General features: G+C 44.1%; 1 protein-coding gene across 6 annotated transcripts in view; it reads left to right on the top strand.

The window, feature by feature from the left end:
* The window catches only part of pdzd2 (PDZ domain containing 2), a 456,346-nt gene that overhangs the window by 318,559 nt on the left and 115,838 nt on the right, over nucleotides 1-21,949 (top strand). For 5 of the 6 annotated variants that reach the window (XM_080212162.1, XM_080211984.1, XM_080212076.1 and 2 more), the window contains 2 exons: nucleotides 10,360-10,492; nucleotides 19,117-19,287. In XM_080212162.1, coding sequence (XP_080068288.1) covers nucleotides 10,360-10,492; nucleotides 19,117-19,287 — 304 coding nt within the window. Of the gene's footprint in view, nucleotides 1-10,359; nucleotides 10,493-19,116; nucleotides 19,288-20,037; nucleotides 20,135-21,949 lie in introns of those variants that run through there. The other variant, XM_080212428.1, reaches the window with a different exon arrangement.

The following is a 21,949-nucleotide window of genomic DNA, read 5'->3' as shown; positions in this document are numbered from 1 at the left end:
TCACTTTTGGAGGCTGACAATGAATACCCCTAGATCCAGAATGTTGGCATATTTAATTCAGTGTCCAAAGGTGTGGTTTTCGTGGTATGCATCACACCCCTCAGTTTAGATTAATCCACAGTCTTCTTAACGTCTCCCCGTGTCACTGCTGGCACCTCTGTGATCTACGGTTATCAATTGTTTCTAGTTTGATACAAAGTCCTAAATTCTAGTTTATAAGTGGTGGCATAGTGGTATTGTCACTGGACTACTAATCCAGAGACCTAGGGCAAAATCTGAGGACCTGGGTTTGAATCCCACCATGGCAGATGGTGAAATTTGAATTCATCAATTTTGATGACCATGAAACCATTGTCAATTGTCCTACAAACCCATCTGGTTCACTAATGTCCTGTAGGAAAAGAAATCTTGCCTACATTTGACTCCAGAGCTACAGCAGTGCGGCTGACTCTTAAATGCTCTCGGGGTGGGCAATAAACTTTGGCCTAGCCAGTGATGCCAACATCCCATGAACGAAAAAAAAATCCAGCTGTGTCAGTTGTATGTTCTGACAACCTGAATCATGGTAGTAACAACACACATCAATTAATTAAGACCGTAAGACATTGAGCAGAATTAGGCCACTTGGCTCATCAAATCTGTTCCTCCATTCAATCATGGCTGATTTTTTTTTTTCTCATTCCTATTCTCCTGCCTTTTTCCCATAATCCCTGATCCCCATATCAGTCAAGAACCTATGTGTCTCTGTCTTAAAGACACTTAATGACCTGGCCTCCATAGCCTTCTGCGGCCAACAGTTCCACAGATTCACCACTCTCTGACTGAAAAAATTCCTCCTCATCTCTGTGACCTAGTGTTATCTATATTTCAAAGTATTGATTAATTTGATGTACAAAAGAAATAGGATTCAGTCTGAGAAAAAGTCATCAACCCCTCTTCTTCATCCAGAAAAAGGTACCATATGAAAATCCCCAATGTAAATGTTAGTTGCTCAAAGAGTAGTTTGTTTTGTCTTGATCAGCTCCTTATTTCTCACTGAGCATTAAAACAATGAAAGTGCATTTATGTCATCAGTCTTAGCAAGTGGAAGAGCTGTATTAAAATTTTAATTGTTTAATTTACCAGAACATCATTGAGTTATCCCAGGAATCTGCCAGGTTTGCATATTTAATGTGGGGGATGGGGTCTCCTCATTGGGGTAGGTGGATTCGCCTTTGTTTAAGTCCTGGCCTCAACCAGTATCCTCAATAGGGTTCATTGCCAATGTAGAGTGGGCTTGTGGTGGGATTCCCGCTGTCAGGAGGGAACTGGAAAGTGCATGCAGGAGTGAGCTGGGGTTACAGCAGCAGAAGAGGTGGTGAGAACAGAGATGTCTTCATAGGTTAGACAGAAGGCACCAGGTGAAGGCTTCAGCTGAAGAATGAAGCCTCCAGCAGCTCAGCATCTGATGCTGAATGGAAGGGGAAGAGGCTGATCTAGGGTCCTGCACTTCTACTGGAGGAACCTCTGGCCTTGACCACTGCTTTGGAACCTATTGCCACCTTCCACATGTGGCCCCAGAAAGTGGTGGTAACTACAGTGTCAAGAATGAAAATTCTCTTGGAATCTCAGCACTGTGGCCACTCCTGACATTTGCATACAACAGATGGGGAAGGAGCATCTAGTGTTGGTTCTGATCAGGAGGCAACAATAGACCTTCCCACCCAAATTTTCATGTACATGGTGCTGAGGGAAATACCCATCATATGTTTCTCAGCAAGGATGAACCCACAGTGGCTGGAAGTGGTTTCACTCGATTGAAGACGTTGGTAGAGATTGATGAATTGATGCACCATTCCTCTTCATTTGAAAGCCAGCGATTTGACAATGGGGGTAATTGTACCTCCAATTACACAGCGGTTGGGACTGCTGCCTCACAGTGCCAGGGACCTCAGTTCAGTTCCAGCCTTGGGTATTGTCTGTGTTTGCACATTCTCCCTGTGTCTGCAAAGTTTTCCTCACACACTCCAAAGCTGTGCAGGTGAGTTGGATTGGTAATGAAAAATGCACAGGGTTACAGAAATAGTTGGAGGGGAGGGCCTGGGTGGGATGCTGTTTCAGAGAGTCAGTACAGAAGCGATGGGCCAAATGGTCTCTTACTGGGGCACTGTATGGATTCTATAATTCTAAGAGATTACCCACAGAGACTAAGCACACAACCTGTGGAAGCTTTGCCCCTCCCCATCTAATTACAAAGCCCTAAATGAACCCTTACATTTTAACACAATGTGCAAAATCAGAATATACAATAGATGGCATTGGGTTAGCTGACAACTACCATAAAGAGTACTTGTGGAGTGGGGTAGGTGAGATGCTGTAATGTTGTCCATAACATTTCACTTAAAGCAAAACATGTTCCAAAGTGAAGCTGAAGGATTTGAATGACTGGGATCTGAGTTTTTAGTGAATGAAGTTAAAGCATCCAGAGTTGGGTGTGTCAGGATGGTGAATACAATTCAATGTTCATAACAGACAGCACAGACACTGCTGGTACAGGGTAAAGGGGCAGAGCCTCAGCACAAAAACACATCTCTCAGATATAACTTGAAGTTAGTGTCCATAATAAATCCGTACGACTCACGGAGGAATACCTCTGAGGTTGCGCCGATGAGTCAGGTAAATTAACACATTTCATCCAGCATTTCAATGGGGGAGAATCCATGGAAACCTTTTACACCCATGTTCTTGAGCATTATTTCCAGTCTCTAATGGTCCACAGCAGGAGAGAAATATCTTAAAATCTATCCACATCTTTTGTTTTTAATGGGAAGTTAAATATTTCATTTCAAACATCTCTGTGCCTTTCATGCGAGCGAACTGAACAGTTAAATTAGATGCTTTTTCCCTTTGTGTCCCTACATTCTGAGAATTCTGCCATGTGAACAGAGTGTTGAGCAGCTGCACAGTTCAGTTAGAGCTATCAGCAGGGGGCTGGTTGGACAATTCCAGTTGTCATCCAGGTTCCCGCAGATAGTAGGGATCAGTTTACCAGCCTGAAGATGTCCTTCTGATCGCAGGCTGGGAACGAGCTCTCCAGGAGAGGTGCTCAGTGCCCTCCACGCCAGGGGCTTGAGGGCCAGCTCTCCAGACAGGTGTCCAAAGGGCCTTCCCTGCCTGTCTGGGGCTGAGGAGCTTGCCATCGCCACCCCACAGCGGCTGCACATTTTTTATGTTTAAGATTTTAAGAAGCTAAAAAAAACCATAATATTGAAACAACACTCTCTCTCCCCCCCGTCTCTCTCTCTCTCCCTCTCTCTTCCTTTCTCTATATTGCAGCATGCTTTCACCTTTCATGCTGGAAGGTCTTTGACTGGCCCTCCAGCTTTGCAAACCCACCTGTCAGTCTTAACCTCCCACCTCTTCCCCCCGACCCCCCACCCTCAACATTAATTGGCTGTTCCCATGAAAATCATAGTGAGTGACTGTTTTCCCCAGGGGCAAGTTCAGGTCCCAGAAAGAATCCTGACCTCTGTCTCTTGCCCCAGAGGGTAAATCCTATTCATAATACCTACTGTGCAACCTTCATCAAGCTTCTCTGTTACAAAAAATAAGTTAATAATGCTGTTCAGACATGGTTTGTCTTTAACACCTGGCTGTTCCTTATTAACCCATGCCTTTCCAGGTGAGATTTAAAGTTGTCCTTCAGCAGCTTTCCCAACACTCATGACAGTCTGATTGTTCTGTAGTCACCATGTTTACACTCTTTCTTGGACAGAGGGCTAACATTTGCAATCTTCTAGTCCTCTGACACCACATCCAGACCCAAGGAGGACTAAACAATTGTGGTGAGAGCTATTTCCATCCTTCCCTCAGAAACCAGGGAAACATTCCATCTGGGCTGGCTAACTTGTTTATTTGAGTGATGTTTCAGCACCTCCCTTTTTTCTATTTTAATCCTCTGAATAGCTATATTTACTCCTCCACTTATATTTACTTCTCCTTCATCAAGTCAGAATGAGGGGTGGCATGGTGGTACAGTGATTAGCACTGCTTCCTCACAGCACCAGGGACCTGGGTTCAATTCCCAGCTTGGGTCACTGTCTGTGTGGAGTTTGCATGTTCTCCCCATGTCTGAGTGGGTTTCCACCAGGTGCTCCTGTCTCCTCCCACAGAAAAACGTGCTGGTTAGGTGCATTGACTTGAACAGACAGTGAAGTGTGGCAACTAGGGGAATTTCACAATAACTTCATTGCAGCATTAATGTAAGCCTTACTTGTGACTAATAAATAAACTCCATTCCACTGTAGCAACATGAATGTCATCCTCATTTATATAGATGATCTGGAGGAGGGAACCGAGTGTATGGTGTCGAAATTTGCTGATGACACCAAGATTGGTGGAACGGCAAATTGCGCGGAGGGTGTGGAGAGTCTGCAGAAGGATCTAGATAGGCTGGGCGAATGGGCCAGGAAATGGCAAATGGGATTTAATGTTGGCAAGTGCGAGGTGGTCCACTTTGGCAGGAATAATGGTAGGAAGGACTGTTACTTACGTGGCGAAAAACTGCAGCAGGCGACGGTGCAGAGGGACCTCGGGGTCCTTGTGCATGAGTCGCAAAAACCCAGCCTGCAGGTGCAGCAGGTGGTCAGGAAGGCGAATGGGATGCTGGCCTTCATAGTGAGGGGGATTGAATATAAAAGTAGGGAGGTCTTGCTGCGGCTGTATAGGGCATTGGTGAGGCCGCAGCTGGAGTACTGTGTGCAGTTTTGGTCGCCGTACTTACGCAAGGATATTTTGGCCTTGGAGGGAGTGCAGAGGAGGTTTACTAGGCTGATACCGGAGTTGAGGGGGTTGAGCTATGAGGAGAGGCTGAATAAACTAGGCTTGTACTCGTTAGAGTTTAGAAGAATGAGGGGAGATCTCATTGAGACGTATAAGATGATGAATGGGATGGATAGGATAGAGGTGGAGAGATTCTTCCCACTCAGAAAGGACAGTAGGACTAGGGGGCACAGCCTCAAGATAAAAGGGGGCCGGTTTAGAACGGAGTTGAGGAGGAACTTCTTCACTCAAAGGGTGGTGAATCTCTGGAATTCTCTGCCCGTTGAGGTGGTGGAGGCTGCCTCGCTAAATATTTTTAAGACACAGGTTGATGGGTTTTTGATAAGCGAGGGGAGTAAGGGTTATGGGGAGAGGGCGGGAATGTGGAACTGAGACACGACAGATCAGCCATGATCTTATTGAATGGCGGGGCAGGCTCGAAGGGCTGGATGGCCTACTCCTGCTCCTATTTCTTATGTTCTTATGTTCTCTCTCCAAATGCATTGTATTTATTCAATACATCAGCCTCTTCCTCCACAAGCATCTTGAGCCTAATTAATTCCACCATTTCTTTAACTACTTTTATCATTAATACGTTTCAAAGATTTTTGGCATTGCCTTTCAGTTACTCACAATTTTTGTCACATGCTCTCTCTGCCATTGTCAAACCCATTCTCACTCCCCTGGCACTCTGCATTCTGCTTCATTTTCCACAGTTGGGTGTTTTCGCCATTGATTTTTTTTGTCCCTTTCTATGATTACTTAAAGCTTAATTTTATTATGATCCTATTACCCAGATGTTCTCCCACTGAAATGAATTCCAGTTGCCCTAATTTATTTTCTGCAATTAAATGTAACATACCTTTTGTTGTTTGACTAGAAATATGCTGATTAAGAAAGTTGCTCTGCGGACATTTTAGGCACTCTTTACCTTCCTAGTCTTTATTTTTCCCCATTTTAATCAGATAACTTAGAAGTCCCCTACAATTACTGCTTCATTAATTTTACATTTTTCTGAAATGTGCTGACAGATTTGTGCCTCTATTTCCTCATATTGTAAGTACACATCTCCTTTTCTGATTAGGTCTTGGGAACATTTCCAGTTTGTACAGGCAAGCAAACACAAAACAAATTTCTAAACCTATGTTTTTGTTATTGATTTTCACAATGTTGTGATGCAAAAGCCTGAAATCTGTCACTTCATCTTGTGTCTGACTTTTATTTTGGACAATATTCATAATTAATGCCACATATTCTAAGAAAGGCCCTTGACCTGAAATGTTAGGCTAGATATTCCCCAATTTGGGATGAGGGGCGGCACAGTAGCGCAGTGGTTAGTACTGCTGCCTCATAGCACCAGCGATCCGCGTTCGATTCCCAGCTTGGGTCAATGTGTGCGTGGAGTTTGCATATTCTCCCCGTGTCTGTGTGAGTTTCCTCCAGGCGCTCTGACTTCCTCCCACAGTCCAAAAATGTGCAGGTTAGGTGGATTGACTGTGCTAAATTGCCCCTTAATGTCAGGGAGACTAGTGAAGGTAAATGCATGGGTTTATGGGGGCTCAAGCCAGGGTGGGATTGATGTCAGTGCAGACTTGATGGGCCGAATGACCTCCTTCTGCACTGTGGGATTCTATGGGCACCCGTTGAAAGTAGTGGACACTTCCCATTTCCAGGGTTTCCAATTTTTCAGGATTATTTTTAAGGGTGAAGGTTGATGTGGGTCACTAGCCTGTACACCAGGTTCCATTCTGGGGATAGGCATGTCCCAGTTCTCTGCAATTTTCATGGAGTCATACCAGTTTTTCCAAGAGTTATGGTTCGCAGCATTTCAGAGGTGGTGTGAACCATAACCTGCATGAGAGAAGCTTTAGAAAGATAAATTCTGAATGTCCTCCTCATTTTCACCCTGCCAAGGCATATCTCCCCATAAAAACCCCAATGGCCTTTCGTGAACCATTGGCCAATTTATGTACCGCAAACAATCCTTATGGCCTCCATGCCCTCCATGTCAAGCTATGCAACTTCAATGACCATTCAACCACTATAAATGTAAAGAACTGATAAAGCCTACAGAGATAGCCAGATGTGTAAATAAAAGCTTTTGCAAAAGTTATTAATTGATAACTTTCCACTTTCTGAAAAAAAACCTTCCTTTTACTGTAAAAGTGTCGATCATCCAAGCCCTTTTGAGTATCAGTATTGCAAGTATTTGAAACCCTTTGTTTTGTGTAAACAAACATTGTGAAATTGGCAGTGTAACACAGAGCCAGAGCATTCAAACAGTGCTTTTTCTGGGGTTGTTTCGACAGGCACATGGATTCCTGGGGCCTCATTGTGCATTCTTGGCTCAGAGTTTACGCACCTGTTAAAGTATTAAAACAGCTGAGCCCAGGCAGAACATTATTTGATTGAGGATTCTGATCTCTGAGGTTGATTTCATAATGTTTCTTTAAACAAGATGAAGAGATTTCAAGTGCTTGCAGTTTCTACCAATGGTAATTTAAAGGATCTGGATGATTGACACATTTATTGACCTGCTGCAAAAAGGGATTATTTTTAATAAAGTGGAAAATTATTAATGAATGACACTTTTAAAGCTATTTTACTCATTATTGTAATGATAGGCTTCATTGGTTCTAAATGGTATGTAGAGGGTGAATGGGAATGGATATATTACAATTTGGTATGAGGGGCTATAGGAGTTGGGGGCTGCTTTCCTCAGTATATAAAGGCATGAGGACCTATTGGTGTTAGGTGGGAGTTATTCTTTTATATGGGGACATGAAGGGCCATAGGTGTTGTTTGTGGGGACACAGTTTGTCAGGAAGGCCATAGGGAGTGGGTGGGGTATAAAGTAAGATGAATGTGGTATAGAGAGTGTGTGGATGGTGAAGGGTGTGAGGTATGATGGCTGGAGAACTTTGTTTTATATTGTAAACTGGGATGAAGTCTCATAGCACCACAGTGGGCCTATTAAACAGGGCGCTTCTGCAGCTGGCAGCCGTATGACCATAAGACCATAATAGAACCAGGAGTAGGCTGTTCAACCCCTTGAGCCTGCTCCACCATTCAATAGGATCATCGTTGATCTGACATTCCTCATGCCCGCTTTCCTGCCTTTTCCCTGTAACCCTTGATTTTCTTACTGATCAAAAATTTATTTCAGCCTTAAACATACACAAGGACTCTGCCCCAGATTTCTGTGGCAAAGAGTTCCACAGACCGTCAACCCTCAGGGAATAAATTCCTTCTCACCTCAGTATTAAATTGTTGCCCCTTTATTCTGAGACTATGCCCTTTGGTCCTAGCCTATCTCATGAGGGGGAACATTCTTTCAGCATTTACCCTGTCAAGCCCCTTAAGAATCCTATATGCTTCAACAAAATGATCTCTCATTCTTCTAAATTCTAATGAGTAGAGTCCCAGTCTGTTTAACCTTTGCTCATAAGATAATCTGTCCATGCCAGGATCATCCTAGTGAACCTACCCTGAACTGCCTCCAGTGAAATAAAACCTTTCCTTAGGTAAAAGGACCTAAAACATATCACAATACTCCAGAATTAATACTTTCCTTCACTTGTTTGTTTAGCCATGATTGGTTTTTCTCTCTCTTGAATCTTTACTCCTTACTGGGATATATTTTTGCTGAGAGTCATGAATTAGCTCCTTAAGTGTCTGCCACTCCTTCCTGACTTTCTTGCCAACCTATTCATCCAGTCCATGTCAGCTAACGTTATTTCATTGTAATTCTCTTTATTTAAGTTTATTCTCAAACTGAGTATTAAATTTGATTATATTATGATCACTACCTTCCAGGGGATCTTTTACTCTGAGGTCATTTTTTTAAACCTGTCTCCTCATCCATTACCAGATCCAAGATTCCTGTTTGGCTTTATGGCATATTGCTCCAAGAAACTATCCCTAATGCCCTCTATGAATTTGTTGTCATAGCTACCCTTTCCAACTTGATTAACCCAATGAACGTGAAGATTAACGTCACCAATAATTATTGCTCTTTTCTTTTACATGTTCCTATTATTTGTTGATTTCTATCCTTTCCTAAAGTGTGGCTGTTGTTTGAGGGTTTATGCACAACTCCAACCAATGTCTTCTTTCCTTTGCTGTTTTTTACCTCGGCCCAAATGACTCTACATCATCCGAGCTGAGATCATCTCTTACAACTGACTTCATTTCATCTCTTATTAACACTGCCAGCCCATCATCTTTTCCTTCCTTCCTGCCTTTGTGAAAGGTCAGATATCTCTGGATATTCAGTTCCCAGTTTTGATTTCCTTTTAAATATGTCTCCATAATGGGTATGAGATCATATCCATTTACCTGGATTTCAGCTTTCAGTTTGTTTACCGTATTCCAAATGCTTCACATATTAAGACACAAAGCTTTTAGGCTTGCATTTTTGCCATTTTAAATCATTCTAACTTTTCTTTGTAATGTAACCCAATTTGCCTCTCACCCCTCATTACCCTATCTACCATTTTTGCATTTTACTGTTCTTATTTTTATTATTGCCCTTGTTTCTCTTTCCCTTGCCACCTGCTTACGTTCCCGTCCCCCATAGTTCCACTCTAAAACCCTTCCCAGCCATACTAACAAGCACTTGCCTCAGGACATCAGTCCTCGTCCTGCCCATAAGTAACCCATCCAGTTTGTACAGGCCCCACCTCCCCCGGAACCAGTCCCAATATCCCAGGAATCCAAAACTGTCCCCCATGCAGCATCTTTCCAGCCATGTATTCATCTGAAATAGCCTGCTGTTTCTACTCTGACCAGCAGTAGTGGCTTGGTGGCATAGAGGTTAGCACTGCTGCCTCACAGCACCAGGGACCTGGGTTTGATCACCGTCTGTGTGGAGTTTGCACATTCTCTCTGTGTGTGCATTCCCTCCGGGTTCTCCGGTCTCCTCCCACAGTCCGAAAGGCATGCTGGTTAGGTGCATTGACCCAAAAAGGTGCCAGACTGTGGCGACTAGGGGAATCTCACTGCAGTGAAATTCATTGCAGTGTTAATGTAAATCTTACTTGTGACTAATAAATAAACTTTATGTGGCACTGATAGCAATCTTGAGATCACTACCACTGTGATTGCCTCTGAACATCGTCCCAGGTAACCTGGCCTGACTGCAGCATGCCCTTGAACCCCAATGGGAATCCTGTCCTTAGAGGCACTTTCTAATTTTCCTGACTCCCGCTACTGCCTTGAGAATGAAAATCTAGTCTGTTATCTCGCTCTCTCTCTCTCTCTCTGTCTCCACAGGCCTGGTGAGTATTTCCAGCATTTTCTGTTTTCATTATTACTTTTTCAAAGATGGATGCTGCTATTGGGAGGGCTTTGTGTGCCAGTTTTATTGACAAATGGTCTGGAAGAAAGAATTGGAATTTAGATGCCTTCTTCCACAATGTCGAGATGTCCCAAGTGTTCGCAGCCAAAGTGCTCACGACGATGTTGTAATGTCGAGATGTCGTACATCATGTCCACTCTTTAAAAGTCACGGTCTAATCTGATCACTTGTCTGATAGTTTTACCCCTTTCTCCTACCAGGGATGGAAGACTGAAATCTGGTGATGAGCTATTAATGATTAATGGACAGTCGCTGGTTGGACTCTCGCACCAAGAGGCAGTTGCCCTCCTTCGGTCGGCAGCGGGACTTGTGCAGCTAGTTGTAGCAAGCAGGGTAGGTACTCCATTTTTGATGGTAGGCTTTTTCAGTTTTCTGTCCTTTTCTTTTGCAAAACCGTGGAAACCTCACAATGTTTCTTGCTGGGAAATTCAATGCAAAGTCCAAAGATGTGCAGGTTATGTGGATTAGCCTTGCTAAATTGCTCCTTAGTGTCATGTGGACTAGCTAAGGTAAATATGCATGGTTACATAGGGATAGGGCCTGGAAGGGATTATGGTTGGTGCAGACTTAATGGGCCAAATGTTTCCTTCTGCACTGAAGGGATTCTATGATTTTGTGAATTACTGTTGAATTCAGGCATTTATCTGGACTGTGTTGGGCTTCCCATGCAATCAAATCCCAAGTTGGGTGGATATCTCACCCCCAAGAACTACTAGCCAATCAGAGCTACCCACCCAGAAGGTCAAGGGCAGCAGATGGATGGGAACATCAACACCTTTATGTTCCGCTCCAAGCCACTCACCATCCTTCACTGTCACTGTCAAATTCCTGAAACTCCCTTCCTAACAGCATTGTGTCCCTACACCACATGGACTGTAGCAGTTCATGAAGGTGGCTCACTATCACAGCCTGAAAGGCAGTTTTGATTTGCTGCCCGCATCCCGTGAATGAATAAATGAAAAAACAAACTCTCCAATTCCAGCAGCAGTACTGGGAGTGGTGACCACTGCTTGCACAGCACTAGGGCCTACCTTGAGGATCATTGTTGGATCCCCAGACGGAGATGAGTGTGGATGGGATGGAGGGCATCACAGGAACGGGGTAGCTAGGACAGCAGCTGGGGAAGGGAAGTGGACGCCGAGGACAAGGGGATGACTTTCACTCAACCCACACAGAGCAGCTAGAAAGGATGAACCCAACCATACTAAGGCTCAGGCCTCCACTAGAACATAAAACACAGAACATTACAGCGCAGTACAGGCCCTTCAGCCCTCAATGGTTCCACTGGTCGGTGCAACAATCTAATGACCCTCTAACCTAAACTATTCCAATATTATCCATATGCCTATCCGATGACCATTTGAATGCCCTTAAAGTTGGCGAGTCCACAATTGCTGCAGGCAGGGCATTCCACACCCTTACTACCCTCTGAGTGAAGAACCTGCCTCTGACATCTGTCCTATATTTATCACCCCTCAATTTAAAGCTATGTCCCCTCATGTTAGCCATCACCATCCGAGGAAAAAGGCTCTCACTGTCCACCCTATCTAATCCTCTGGTCATCTTGTATGCCTCAATTAGGTCATCTCTTAACCTTCTCTCTAACGAAAACTAGTGGGGTCCCGACCCACATGCTGAATTTCCAAGCCTGATTCTGCCATCACGTTGCAGCCGTTTTCAGGTGTGAAAACTTGGTAAAGTTGGATTTGAGGCGATTAACGTGATCTGTGCCTGCCTCTGTGCTGGCTCTCCCTTTATCAAGGCCCGAAAATGGCCGTGATCGGGACTGTGCCCGAAACGGGCGCAGTGGTCAAAAATGCATTTAAATTGACTTAATGGGCTGCACGCCCAACCTTACCGGAACTTCCCCTTTTACCACAGCATTCATCCATCCAGAATCGGTGCGAAACAGACACGCTCCATATAAGTCAGATTTGGGTGCTCCAGTTAGTGAGGAAGTAAGTGCCGAGTGTCTAACCGCTCTCTGCTTGAGATTAGTGTTGGGGGAAAAGGGGGGGATCAGCTGCCTCTCTGCCTGATACCAGTGAAAGGGAACAGGGAAGGTGGATCACTCTGCCTGAGATCGTTGGGGGCGAAGAAGGAGAGATCAGTCTGGGTGGCACGGGTGTGGGGGATAAGGGGGTCAGTAATGTTGTGAGGGCCTGGGGGAGGCATTATCCAGCCCAGGAGGGATGTAGCAGGAGAGTTGCATTCTATTTTTTTTTTTCTGCGCATGCGCAGTTGGAGGCGCCAATCGGAGCTGCAGGGTTTTGTGTGTAGTAAGCCCCGCCCACAGGCTTCTGCAGCGTGATTCGGACTCACATATTATTGCAGGCAGAGTGCATATGGGGGCATGAGAGAACGGGTTTAAAAATCAGATCTAAAACACTCGCACAGTTTCAAATCCGTCCAGCACTTTGAATCGAAATAGGGCCCTCCCTATCAGGTTGAATGCCAGTGGCAATGGTCAGAGGCAGTTAAATTTAAGGGTCTCACTTGGCTTCCAGGTGGAGAGGCCTCCAGCCATCCTTCCAATCTTGAGCATCATCGGCAGGAGGTGGAAATGTGGCTGGGTCCTAACCCTGCACCCTTCCACACAATCAAGTGGCCCCCTGTATCCAAACCCATCTCTTCAGTAGGGCAATATTGAGTTTGGGAGTGAAGGTTCACCTGGGCGCAGCGTATAGTGGGAAATCAGGCAAGAGGCGATGGCCTAGTGGTATTATTGCTAGGCTATTAATCCAGAAACTCAGCTAATGTTCTGGGACCTGGGTTGAAATACCACCAAGGCAGATAGTGGCATTTAAGTTCAATAACATACATCTAGAATTAAGAATCTACTGATGACCTTTGTTGATTGTTAGGAAAAACCCATTGTCAGCAAAACCATTGTTGATTGTCAGGAGAAACCCATCTGGTTCGCTAACGTATTTTAGGGAAGGAAATCTGCCATCCTTACCTGGTCAGGCTTACGTGTGATTCCAGAGCCACAGCAATGTGGTTGAGTCTCAGCTGCCCTCCAAGGGCAGCTAAGGATGGACAATAAATGCTGGCCCGCCAGTGACGCCCAGGTCCCATGAATTAATAAAAAAAGAGGATTGCATGTTGTTACTTAGCTCACTCAATTTTCTATCCATCCATTTAAATGAATAAAAAATTGGGCAGGTTCCATTGTGTCTGTGCGATCTACACTGCTCAGCTTTCTTCCATATGTTGTGAGTCAGTGAAGAAAATCCTTTTTTCGTAGAATTGAATGACTGCACACCTAATCCATTTTCAATCATGTTCAAAAATGTGGGCCTTGAATTTCAACAGCATTGTCCCATTTTCCTGCCAAACCTTAATAAGAAATCGGCAAAACCTCTGGAAAAATGTTGTATTTGTCTGAATGTCTCCCTATCTAATTGCTTCATTGATGGAGCAACTTTCTCGCTTGACTCCAGTCCTAGCTCTTGCTGCTGATATTAAATCTTTTCCCTGTGTCTTTATTATCAAAACTGGTTCCAAGTTGAGGTCAGGATCAGGAGTTTGGGCATCAGATGGGAGAGGTGACTCCAGCAGTGTTGAGCTTATTTGTCTGAATCTGGCATGCCTGGCAGATTGAGTTTAGGTGCCTCTCAGTGCCATGGAGCCCGTTTGATTCCCGGCTTGGGTCATTGTCTTCCAGGAGTTCAAGCTAAGAAAATAAAGCCCAAATCCCCTACTTGAAGCAGTGCAGCTGTGGGCATCTCAAAATATAGATGCAGTAAGCTGGACTGAATAGCCTTCCTTATCTGTAGTTTTAAAGTAAAGTAAGGCTTACATTAACACTGCAATGAAGTTACCGTGAAATTCCCCTAGTTGCCACATTCCAGCACATGTCTGGGTCAATGCACCTAACCAACACGTCTTTCGGAATGTGAGAGGAAACTGGAGTAGCCATAGGAAACCCACGCAGACACAAGGAGAACATCCAAACTCTGCACAGACAGTGACCCAAACCGGGAATCGAACCCAGTCCCCGGCACTGTGAGACAGCAGTGCGAACCACTGTGCCACTATGCCGCTCCTTTTACTTTATTTGTAGTTATCTGCTGATCATGATGCAGGAAGAATGCTGCACTTATAATTTAACACTTCTGTCTGTGGATGTTTTGGTATGTGACCTTTTAATTCTACAAATAACTCTTGCTGAAAAATAAAACGTTCAAGTGTAAGTTTCATTTGATACTCCAGTCATTGCCTTAATGGGAGCAAATTAGGTTGCAGAGCCATCACTTTGTATTAGTGCCGTTACATTATTCTTAATTTAAATATACTATGTTTAAAATATCTTCAAAGCCAAAGCTGTGCTGATGAATAATGGTGCTATATTTAATTCATGTCTTGAATATTAGATTTTAATTCTGTTCACGATTTGGCTTTCATAAATAATTACCCCCTGGAGATCATAATTTGACAAAGGAAGGTATCTATTCCTTGAACGGATTGTTGTTTTTATAACATTTTCAAAGAATAAACTGAAAGGAACAGCTCAATATAACTTGATCCCACCAAGACTGAGAATTTTATTACATTTCTGGGATGAGTGTTAATGGCAAGGCCAGCATTTATTGCCCATTCCTAATTGTCTTGTGAAGGTGGTGGTGAGTTGTCTTCTTGAACCGCTGCAGTCTTTTGTTACGAGCACCCATAAAGCTGTTTGGAAAAGAACTCTAGGATTTTGGCACAGCAACAGACAGACTAGTGTGTGACCTGGAGGAGAACTCGCAGGTGGAGGTGTTCCCGTGTGTTTGCTGATCCTGTCCTTCTAGCTGTAGAGGCCGTGATTTTGGAAGGTGCTATCAAAGGAGTTCTGATGAGCTTATATGGTGCATTCTTGTAGATGGTACACACTCTGCATTGATGTTGGAAGGAGTAAATGTTTTAGATGATCAATGGGATATCAGTCATGTGGGCTGTTTTGTCCTGGATGGTGTCAAGCCTTTTGCGTGTTGTTGGAGCTCCACTCATCCAGGCAAATGAAAACATTCTGACACACTCCTGCCTGGTGCCTAGTTGATCATGGACAGACTTTGGGGAGTCAGGAGGTGAGTTACCTGTCACAGACTTTCCAGTCTCTGACCAGCTCTTGCAGCCACAGTATTAATGGGAATCACAGTAGCACAGTGGTTAGCACTGCTGCCTGTCAGTGTGAGGGACCCAGGTTTGCTTCTGGACTTGGGTCACTGTCTGTGTGGTGTTTGCACGTTCTCCTCATGTCTACATGGGTTTCCTCTGAGTGCTCTGGTTTCCTCCCACAATCTGAAAGACACACTGGTTAGGTGCATTTTGGCCATGCTAAATTCCTCCTCAGTGTACCCAAACAGGCGCCAGAGTGTGGTGACTAGGGGATTTTTACAGACACTGCATTGTAGAGTTAATGTAAGTCAACTTGTGACACTAATAAATAAATTTAAATCTGTATGGTGAATCCATAAGAACATAAGAAATAGGAGCAGGAGTAGGCCATCTAGCCCTTCGAGCCTGCCCCGCCATTCAATAAGATCATGACTGATCTGTCGTGTCTCAGTTCCACATTCCCGCCCTCTCCCCATAACCCTTAATCCCCTCTCTTATCAAGAACCCATCAACCCGCTTCTTAAAAATATTTAGCGAGGCAGCCTCCACCACTTCAACGGGCAGAGAATTCCAGAGATTCACCACCCTTTGAGTGAAGAAGTTCCTCCTCAACTCCGTTCTAAACCGCCTCCCCTTTATCTTGAGGCTGTGCCCCCTAGTCCTACTGTCTTTTTTGAGCGGGAAGAGTCTCTCCACCTCTATCCTATCCATCCCATTCATCATCTTATACGTCTCAATGAGATCTCCCCTCATTCTTCTAAACTCTAACGAGTACAAGCCTAGTTTATTCAGCCTCTCCTCATAGCTCAATCCCCTCAACTCCGGTATCAGCCTAGTAAACCTCCTCTGCACTCCCTCCAGGGCCAAAATATCCTTGCGCAGATGCGGCGCCCAAAACTGCACACAGTACTCCAGCTGCGGCCTCACCAATGCCCTATACAGCTGCAGCAAGACCTCCCTACTTTTATATTCAATCCCCCTCGCTATAAAGGCCAGCATCCCATTCGCCTTCCTGACCACCTGCTGCACCTGCAAGCTGGGTTTTTGCGACTCATGCACAAGGACCCCGAGGTCCCTCTGCACCAGTTAAGCTTCTGGTCAATGTTAACCTCCAGAATGTCGATGGAAGAGAATTCAGTGATGATCATGCTGTTGAACGTCAGGGGGAGATGGTTAGATTCTCTCTTGTTGGAGCTTGTCATTGCCTGGCACTTGTGTGGTGTAAACAAGCCCGAATGTTGTCAGGTCTTTCTGCACCAGGCTGCTTTGGTGCAGGAACAGTCAGGAATGCAGGGATACAGAGTTGCTGCCTTTTTAGTAATGGGTCAGTGCCCTTTGAAATGTTTTTCTGACCTTTACCTCTCCATAATGCTTTGCTTCATGTCACATATACATAATCCAGCAAGGTCATGTTCTGTTGTTAGTATGGACTTCATTCTATAACACGTGCACTTATTACATTATATGCCAAACTGTTGAAATGCTGAAGTCTCTTTGGTGATTTTATACAAATACATAGATCTACAGGCTTGACAGTAATAAAAGATAAACAAAGAGAAATCCAATAATTCCATCCATTTGATATAGTCTAGAACAATTTGCATTTCATTATACTCATAAAAAGTGTTATAATTTCCTGGCTGCTGTGCTGCTTTGCACTATAATGTGAACATTATTCCTTGTCACAAAACATATTCAGATCTTTTCTCTTCACTCACTCTTTCCCTGTGAATGGTATTGAACACTGTGTAATCATCAACAAACATTGTCCCTTCTAACCTCAGGATGGAGGGGAAGGTGAAGCAGCTGAATAGGGTTGGGCTGAGCACATGACCCTGAGGAGCTCCTGCAGCAATGCATTATCGCTGCCATCCTTGGCATCCACAGCCATCTTCCTTTGTGCTGGGTACGACTCCAACCAAGGGATAGTTTACCTTTTGATTCCTTTTGACTTTCGTTTTACAAAGGCTCTCTGATGACTTGGTCAAATGTTGCCTTGATGTCAAGAGTAATCATTCTCACCTTGCTTCTTCAATTCAACTCTATTTCCATGCTTGGGTCCAGGTAATAAGGGGGTCTGTAACCAAATGGGCCAACTCAAACTGGGTGTCAGTGGATGGGTTATTGCTGAGTAAGTGCCATTAGATAGAATTGTCAATGAAACCTCTCATCACTTGTGATCGAGAACATAGAAAAACTACAGCACAAACAGGCCCTTCAGCCCACAAGTTGCGCCGATCATATCACTACCTACTAGGCTTACCTATAACCCTCAATCCTATTAAGTCCCATTTACTCATCCAGAAGTCTCTTAAAAGAACTTATCGAATTTGCCTCCACCACCACTGATGGCAGCCGATTCCACCCACACATCACCTTCTGAGTGAAAAACTTACCCCTGACATCTCCTCTGTACCTACTCCCCATCACCTTAAACCTGTGTCCTCTTGTGGCAGCCATTTCAGCCGTGGGAAAAAGCCTCTGAGAATCCACCTGATCAATACCTCTCAACATCTTATACACCTCTATCAGGTCACCTCTCATCCTTCGTCTCTCCAAGGAGAAAAGACCAAGCTCCCCCAACCTATCCTCATAAGGCATGCCACCCAATCCAGGCAACATCAAAATTACCCTGGTTGGTTGCCCTGGAAAATTGGCCTGGTTGAACTTGTCCTGATTTTCCAAATTGTTGGGGATATGCCATTGTTGCGGATATACTGGAACAGTTCAGTTAAGGGCACAACTAGTTATTGACCAGAGATCTTCATTACTGTAGGGCTGTGTCAAGGCTATAGCTTTGCAGCATCTGGTGCCTCAGTCATTTCTTGATAGCGCATGGAATTAATCGAATTGGCTAAAGACTGGCGCCTGTCATGCTGGGGACCTCAGGAGACTGAGATGGATCAACCTTTCGACAGTTCTGACTGAGCATTGTTACAAATGCCAAAACTCTGATTTGTTGTTAAATTGCTGAGCACCATTCGTGACTGGATGCGACAGGACAGCAAAGTGATTTTGACATAATCCATTAGCTGTGAGACAGGAGAGAGAGGACAAGGTAAAATAAAGGTTAAACTTCATTTATTATTCACAAGTAGGCTTACATTTACACCGCAATGAAATTACTGTGAAATTCCCCAAGTAAATTGAGAAATAATGGGTATGTCAGAAATAATAGGGGAAGAAGGAAAGCGTGGGTTCTGAGCGGAGAAGTCAGGATATGAGTGTTAGGAGAAAACAGTCACAGTCGGAGGAGGTTGTGAGATGTGGTGGGATGACAGGATCAAATGAGAGTTGGGTAGGTGAAGTTATCATCAAGTGGGACACAGAAGGGGCAAGGCAGGTGGGTTGGATAATGGCTGAGAGCAGGGTCAAGGTGGGCAATGAGGAATGTAAAGGGCATCAGCTCTGAGGGGAGGAAAGGCATGTAGCTTTGGGCAGTGAGAAGGTCCCAGGTAATGCGGTTAGGTTCAAGGTAATGACTTCCTGTCTACCCACTCAAGAGATTTTCCGAGCTCCCCGCTGATGTATAGTTAGTGAGATGAAAAACAGAGGATGGCGCGTGATCATCCACTCCATCACCCAGCAGGAGCTATTTCCCATCCACTGTTGCACTTAATCTCCAGAATAGAAAATCCTGCCCTTAGGTTTCAGGAGTTGGAAAGCCTCTGCACTTCCTCACTTCCATGTCCTTGATCTATACTCTCAAGGTTGAAAGTGATGCTTGGGAGATTTGTTCTAAAATAAACTAGACAAAAACATTGGTGTTTTGGAATATTTCATAATAATGCAAAATGTTACAACAGTAGCAGTATCATAACCAGCCATTTTTAATTATCCTTTCTTCCTTTTTACAGGATAAATCTGAGATACGTTTCCAGAAATTCCCCTCTACCAGTTTACCTGATTTGGTGACTAACTTTGTTCTGGCTGATGACTCCCCATCTCCTACTGAAAATAAAGAGAATGTAAAACCAAACAGTGAAGAGGTTGTAGCTGACTGCCATGTCCATCACCGTCCAGAAAATGTAAGTGCTGATGTATATAAATGTATATACTGTGTTGCTTAAAACAGATGTCAGAAGTACCACAAAAAGGTAGGAATTCTCCCATGCATTCATGTTTCAGAATTCAATTAGAAGTCTAATGTTGATCATGAAACCATTGTTGGTTGTTGTAAAACCCCATCTGGTTCACTCATGTCCTTTAGGGAAGGAAATCTGCCATCCTTAACCAGATCTGGCCTACATGTGACTCCAGATCTTGACTCTCAAGTGCTCTCTGAAATGAAGAGCAGTTAGGGACATTAAGTGCTGACTCACGTCTGGTAAAAATGAATTTTAATCAGAGTATTTTAACAAAGTTGTAGTGTTTACATTAATGACATTAATCATTGTAAACAACTACTGGGGTTCACCTGGATCAGGAGAATTGCAGGAGTGAGCCTGTGTCAGAATCCTGACTCATTCTGTTCACTGTCTGGGAGTTAAAAGCAGTATGAGGAAAAGGAAGGGAAATGGCTAAGACTAACTCCAGCATGAATGAGCAGAAGAGAGAAATGTTGTGGAAGAGAGTGATTTGCAGCATCCAAATCGACAAGTTCTGGTGTTGATCCTTCATGATCACAAACCCGTCTGATGAAGTCTCTGCCTGAAATCTTGATCTGTTTTACCCTAATGTGAGCAGTATTTTCCAGATTTATTTTGTCCCTCTACAAAGAGTTTGGTTTATTTCAAACTCTACCCTCCTGCGCTCTCTTTCTGTATCCGCTGCAAGATATTTCTGGCAGAAACACAGAACATCTAGTCAATCCGAAGTCCTACATTACACACAGAAGAACAGCTTCTTTCTCCTTCAGATTTGATGAGTCCCCAGGTTGGTTGATAAGAAGCTGTAAAAGCCAGCATCACTGGAGTTAGGAGATACTTGATTTTGATTTGATTTATTATTGTCACATGTATTAACTTAGTGAAAAGTATTGTTTCTTGCACACCATAGAGACAAAGTATATTGTTCATTGAGAAGGAAAGTAGAGAATGCAGAATGTAGTGTTATATTCATAGCTAGGGTGTAAAGAAAAATCAACTTAGTACGAGGCAGGTCCATTCAAAAGTCTAATGGCAGCTGGGAAGAAACTGTTCTCGAGTTAGTTGGTACATATCCTCAGACTTTTCAATCTTTTTTGTATCTTCTCACTGGAACGATGGAGGTTGAGGGGCAACCTGATAGAAGTCTACAAGATCATGAGAGGCCTGGACAGAGTGAATAGTCAGAAACTTTTTCCCAGGGTGGAAGAGTCAAGTACTAGGGGGCACAGATTTAAGGTGCGAGGGGCAAGGTTTAAAGGAGATGTCTGAGGCAGATTTCTTTACACTAGAGGTTGGTGGGTGCCTGGATCTTGCTGCTGGGGGAGGTGGTGGAAGCGGACATGGTAGTGACTTTTAAGGGGCCTATTGACAAATACATGAATAGGGTGGGAATAGAGGGATATGATCCCTGGAAGACTAGGGGGTTTTAGTTAAGTCGAGCAACATGGTCGGTGCAGGCTTGGCGGGCAGAAGGGCAGCCTGTTTCTGTGCTGTAATTTTCTTTGTTTTTTCTTCTTTCTGCCCATGTGAGAAGGTGGAAGAAAGTATGACTGGATGCATAGGGTCCTTAATTATGCTGGCTGATTTTCCAAGCTACCGGGAAGTGTAGACAGAGTCAATGGATGGGAGGCTGTTTTGCGTGATGAACTGGGTTTCGCTCACAACCCTTTGTAGTTTCTTGCGGTCTTGGACAGAGCAGGGGCCGTACCAAGCTGTGATACAACCAAAGAGAATGCTTTCTCTGGTGCATCTGTGAAGGTTGGTGAGAGTTGTAGTGGACATGCCAAATTTCCTTAGCCTCCTGAGAAAGTAGATGCACTGATGGGCTTTCTTAACTATAGTGTCGACATAGAGGGACCAGGACAGGATGTTGGTAATCTGGACACCTAAAGTCTTGAAGCTTTCAGCCATTTCTGCTTCATCCCTGTTGATATAGAAATGGGCATGTCCTCCACTACGTTTCCTGAAGTTGATGACTATCTCCTTTCATTTTGTTAACATTGAGGGAGAGATTATCGTTGCACCAGTTCACCAGATTCTCTATCTCATTCCTATACAGTGTTTCGTCGTTGTTTGAGACCTGACCTACTACACTGGTGTCAACAGCAAACTTGAATATAGCATTGGAGGGGAATTTATTCACACAGTCATAGGTGTATAAAGATGATGCAAGGGGCTGAGGACACAGCCTTGTGGGGCACCAGTGTTGAGGATTATCATGGAGAATGTGTTGTTGCCTATCCTTACTGACTGTGGTCTGTGGGTTATGAAGCTCAGGATCCAGTCACAGAGGGAGGAGCCAAGGCCCAGGCCATGGAGTTTGGAGGTGAGTTTCGTAGGAATAAGGTGTTGAAGGCTGAACTGTAGCCGATAAATAGGAGACTGACGTAGGTGTCTTTGTTATCTGGGTGTTCCATGGATAATTTCTGGGAAAGTGCGATTTCATTAATGGGTTATTGACTGCAGAGGAATAGAAGCGTTCTTTCATTAATTTAAAGTTTATTTATTAATGTCACAAGTAGACTTACATTAGCACTTCAGTGAAGTTAATGTGAAAATCCCTGAGTCACCAGCGCCTGTTCAGGCACACTGAGGGAAAATT

The sequence above is a fragment of the Carcharhinus amblyrhynchos genome, chromosome 1 (assembly GCF_965287045.1).
Source record: "Carcharhinus amblyrhynchos chromosome 1, sCarAmb.v2.hapA, whole genome shotgun sequence".
NCBI classification, from domain to species: Eukaryota; Metazoa; Chordata; class Chondrichthyes; order Carcharhiniformes; family Carcharhinidae; genus Carcharhinus; species Carcharhinus amblyrhynchos.
This window is presented reverse-complemented; position numbering and strand designations above follow the sequence as displayed.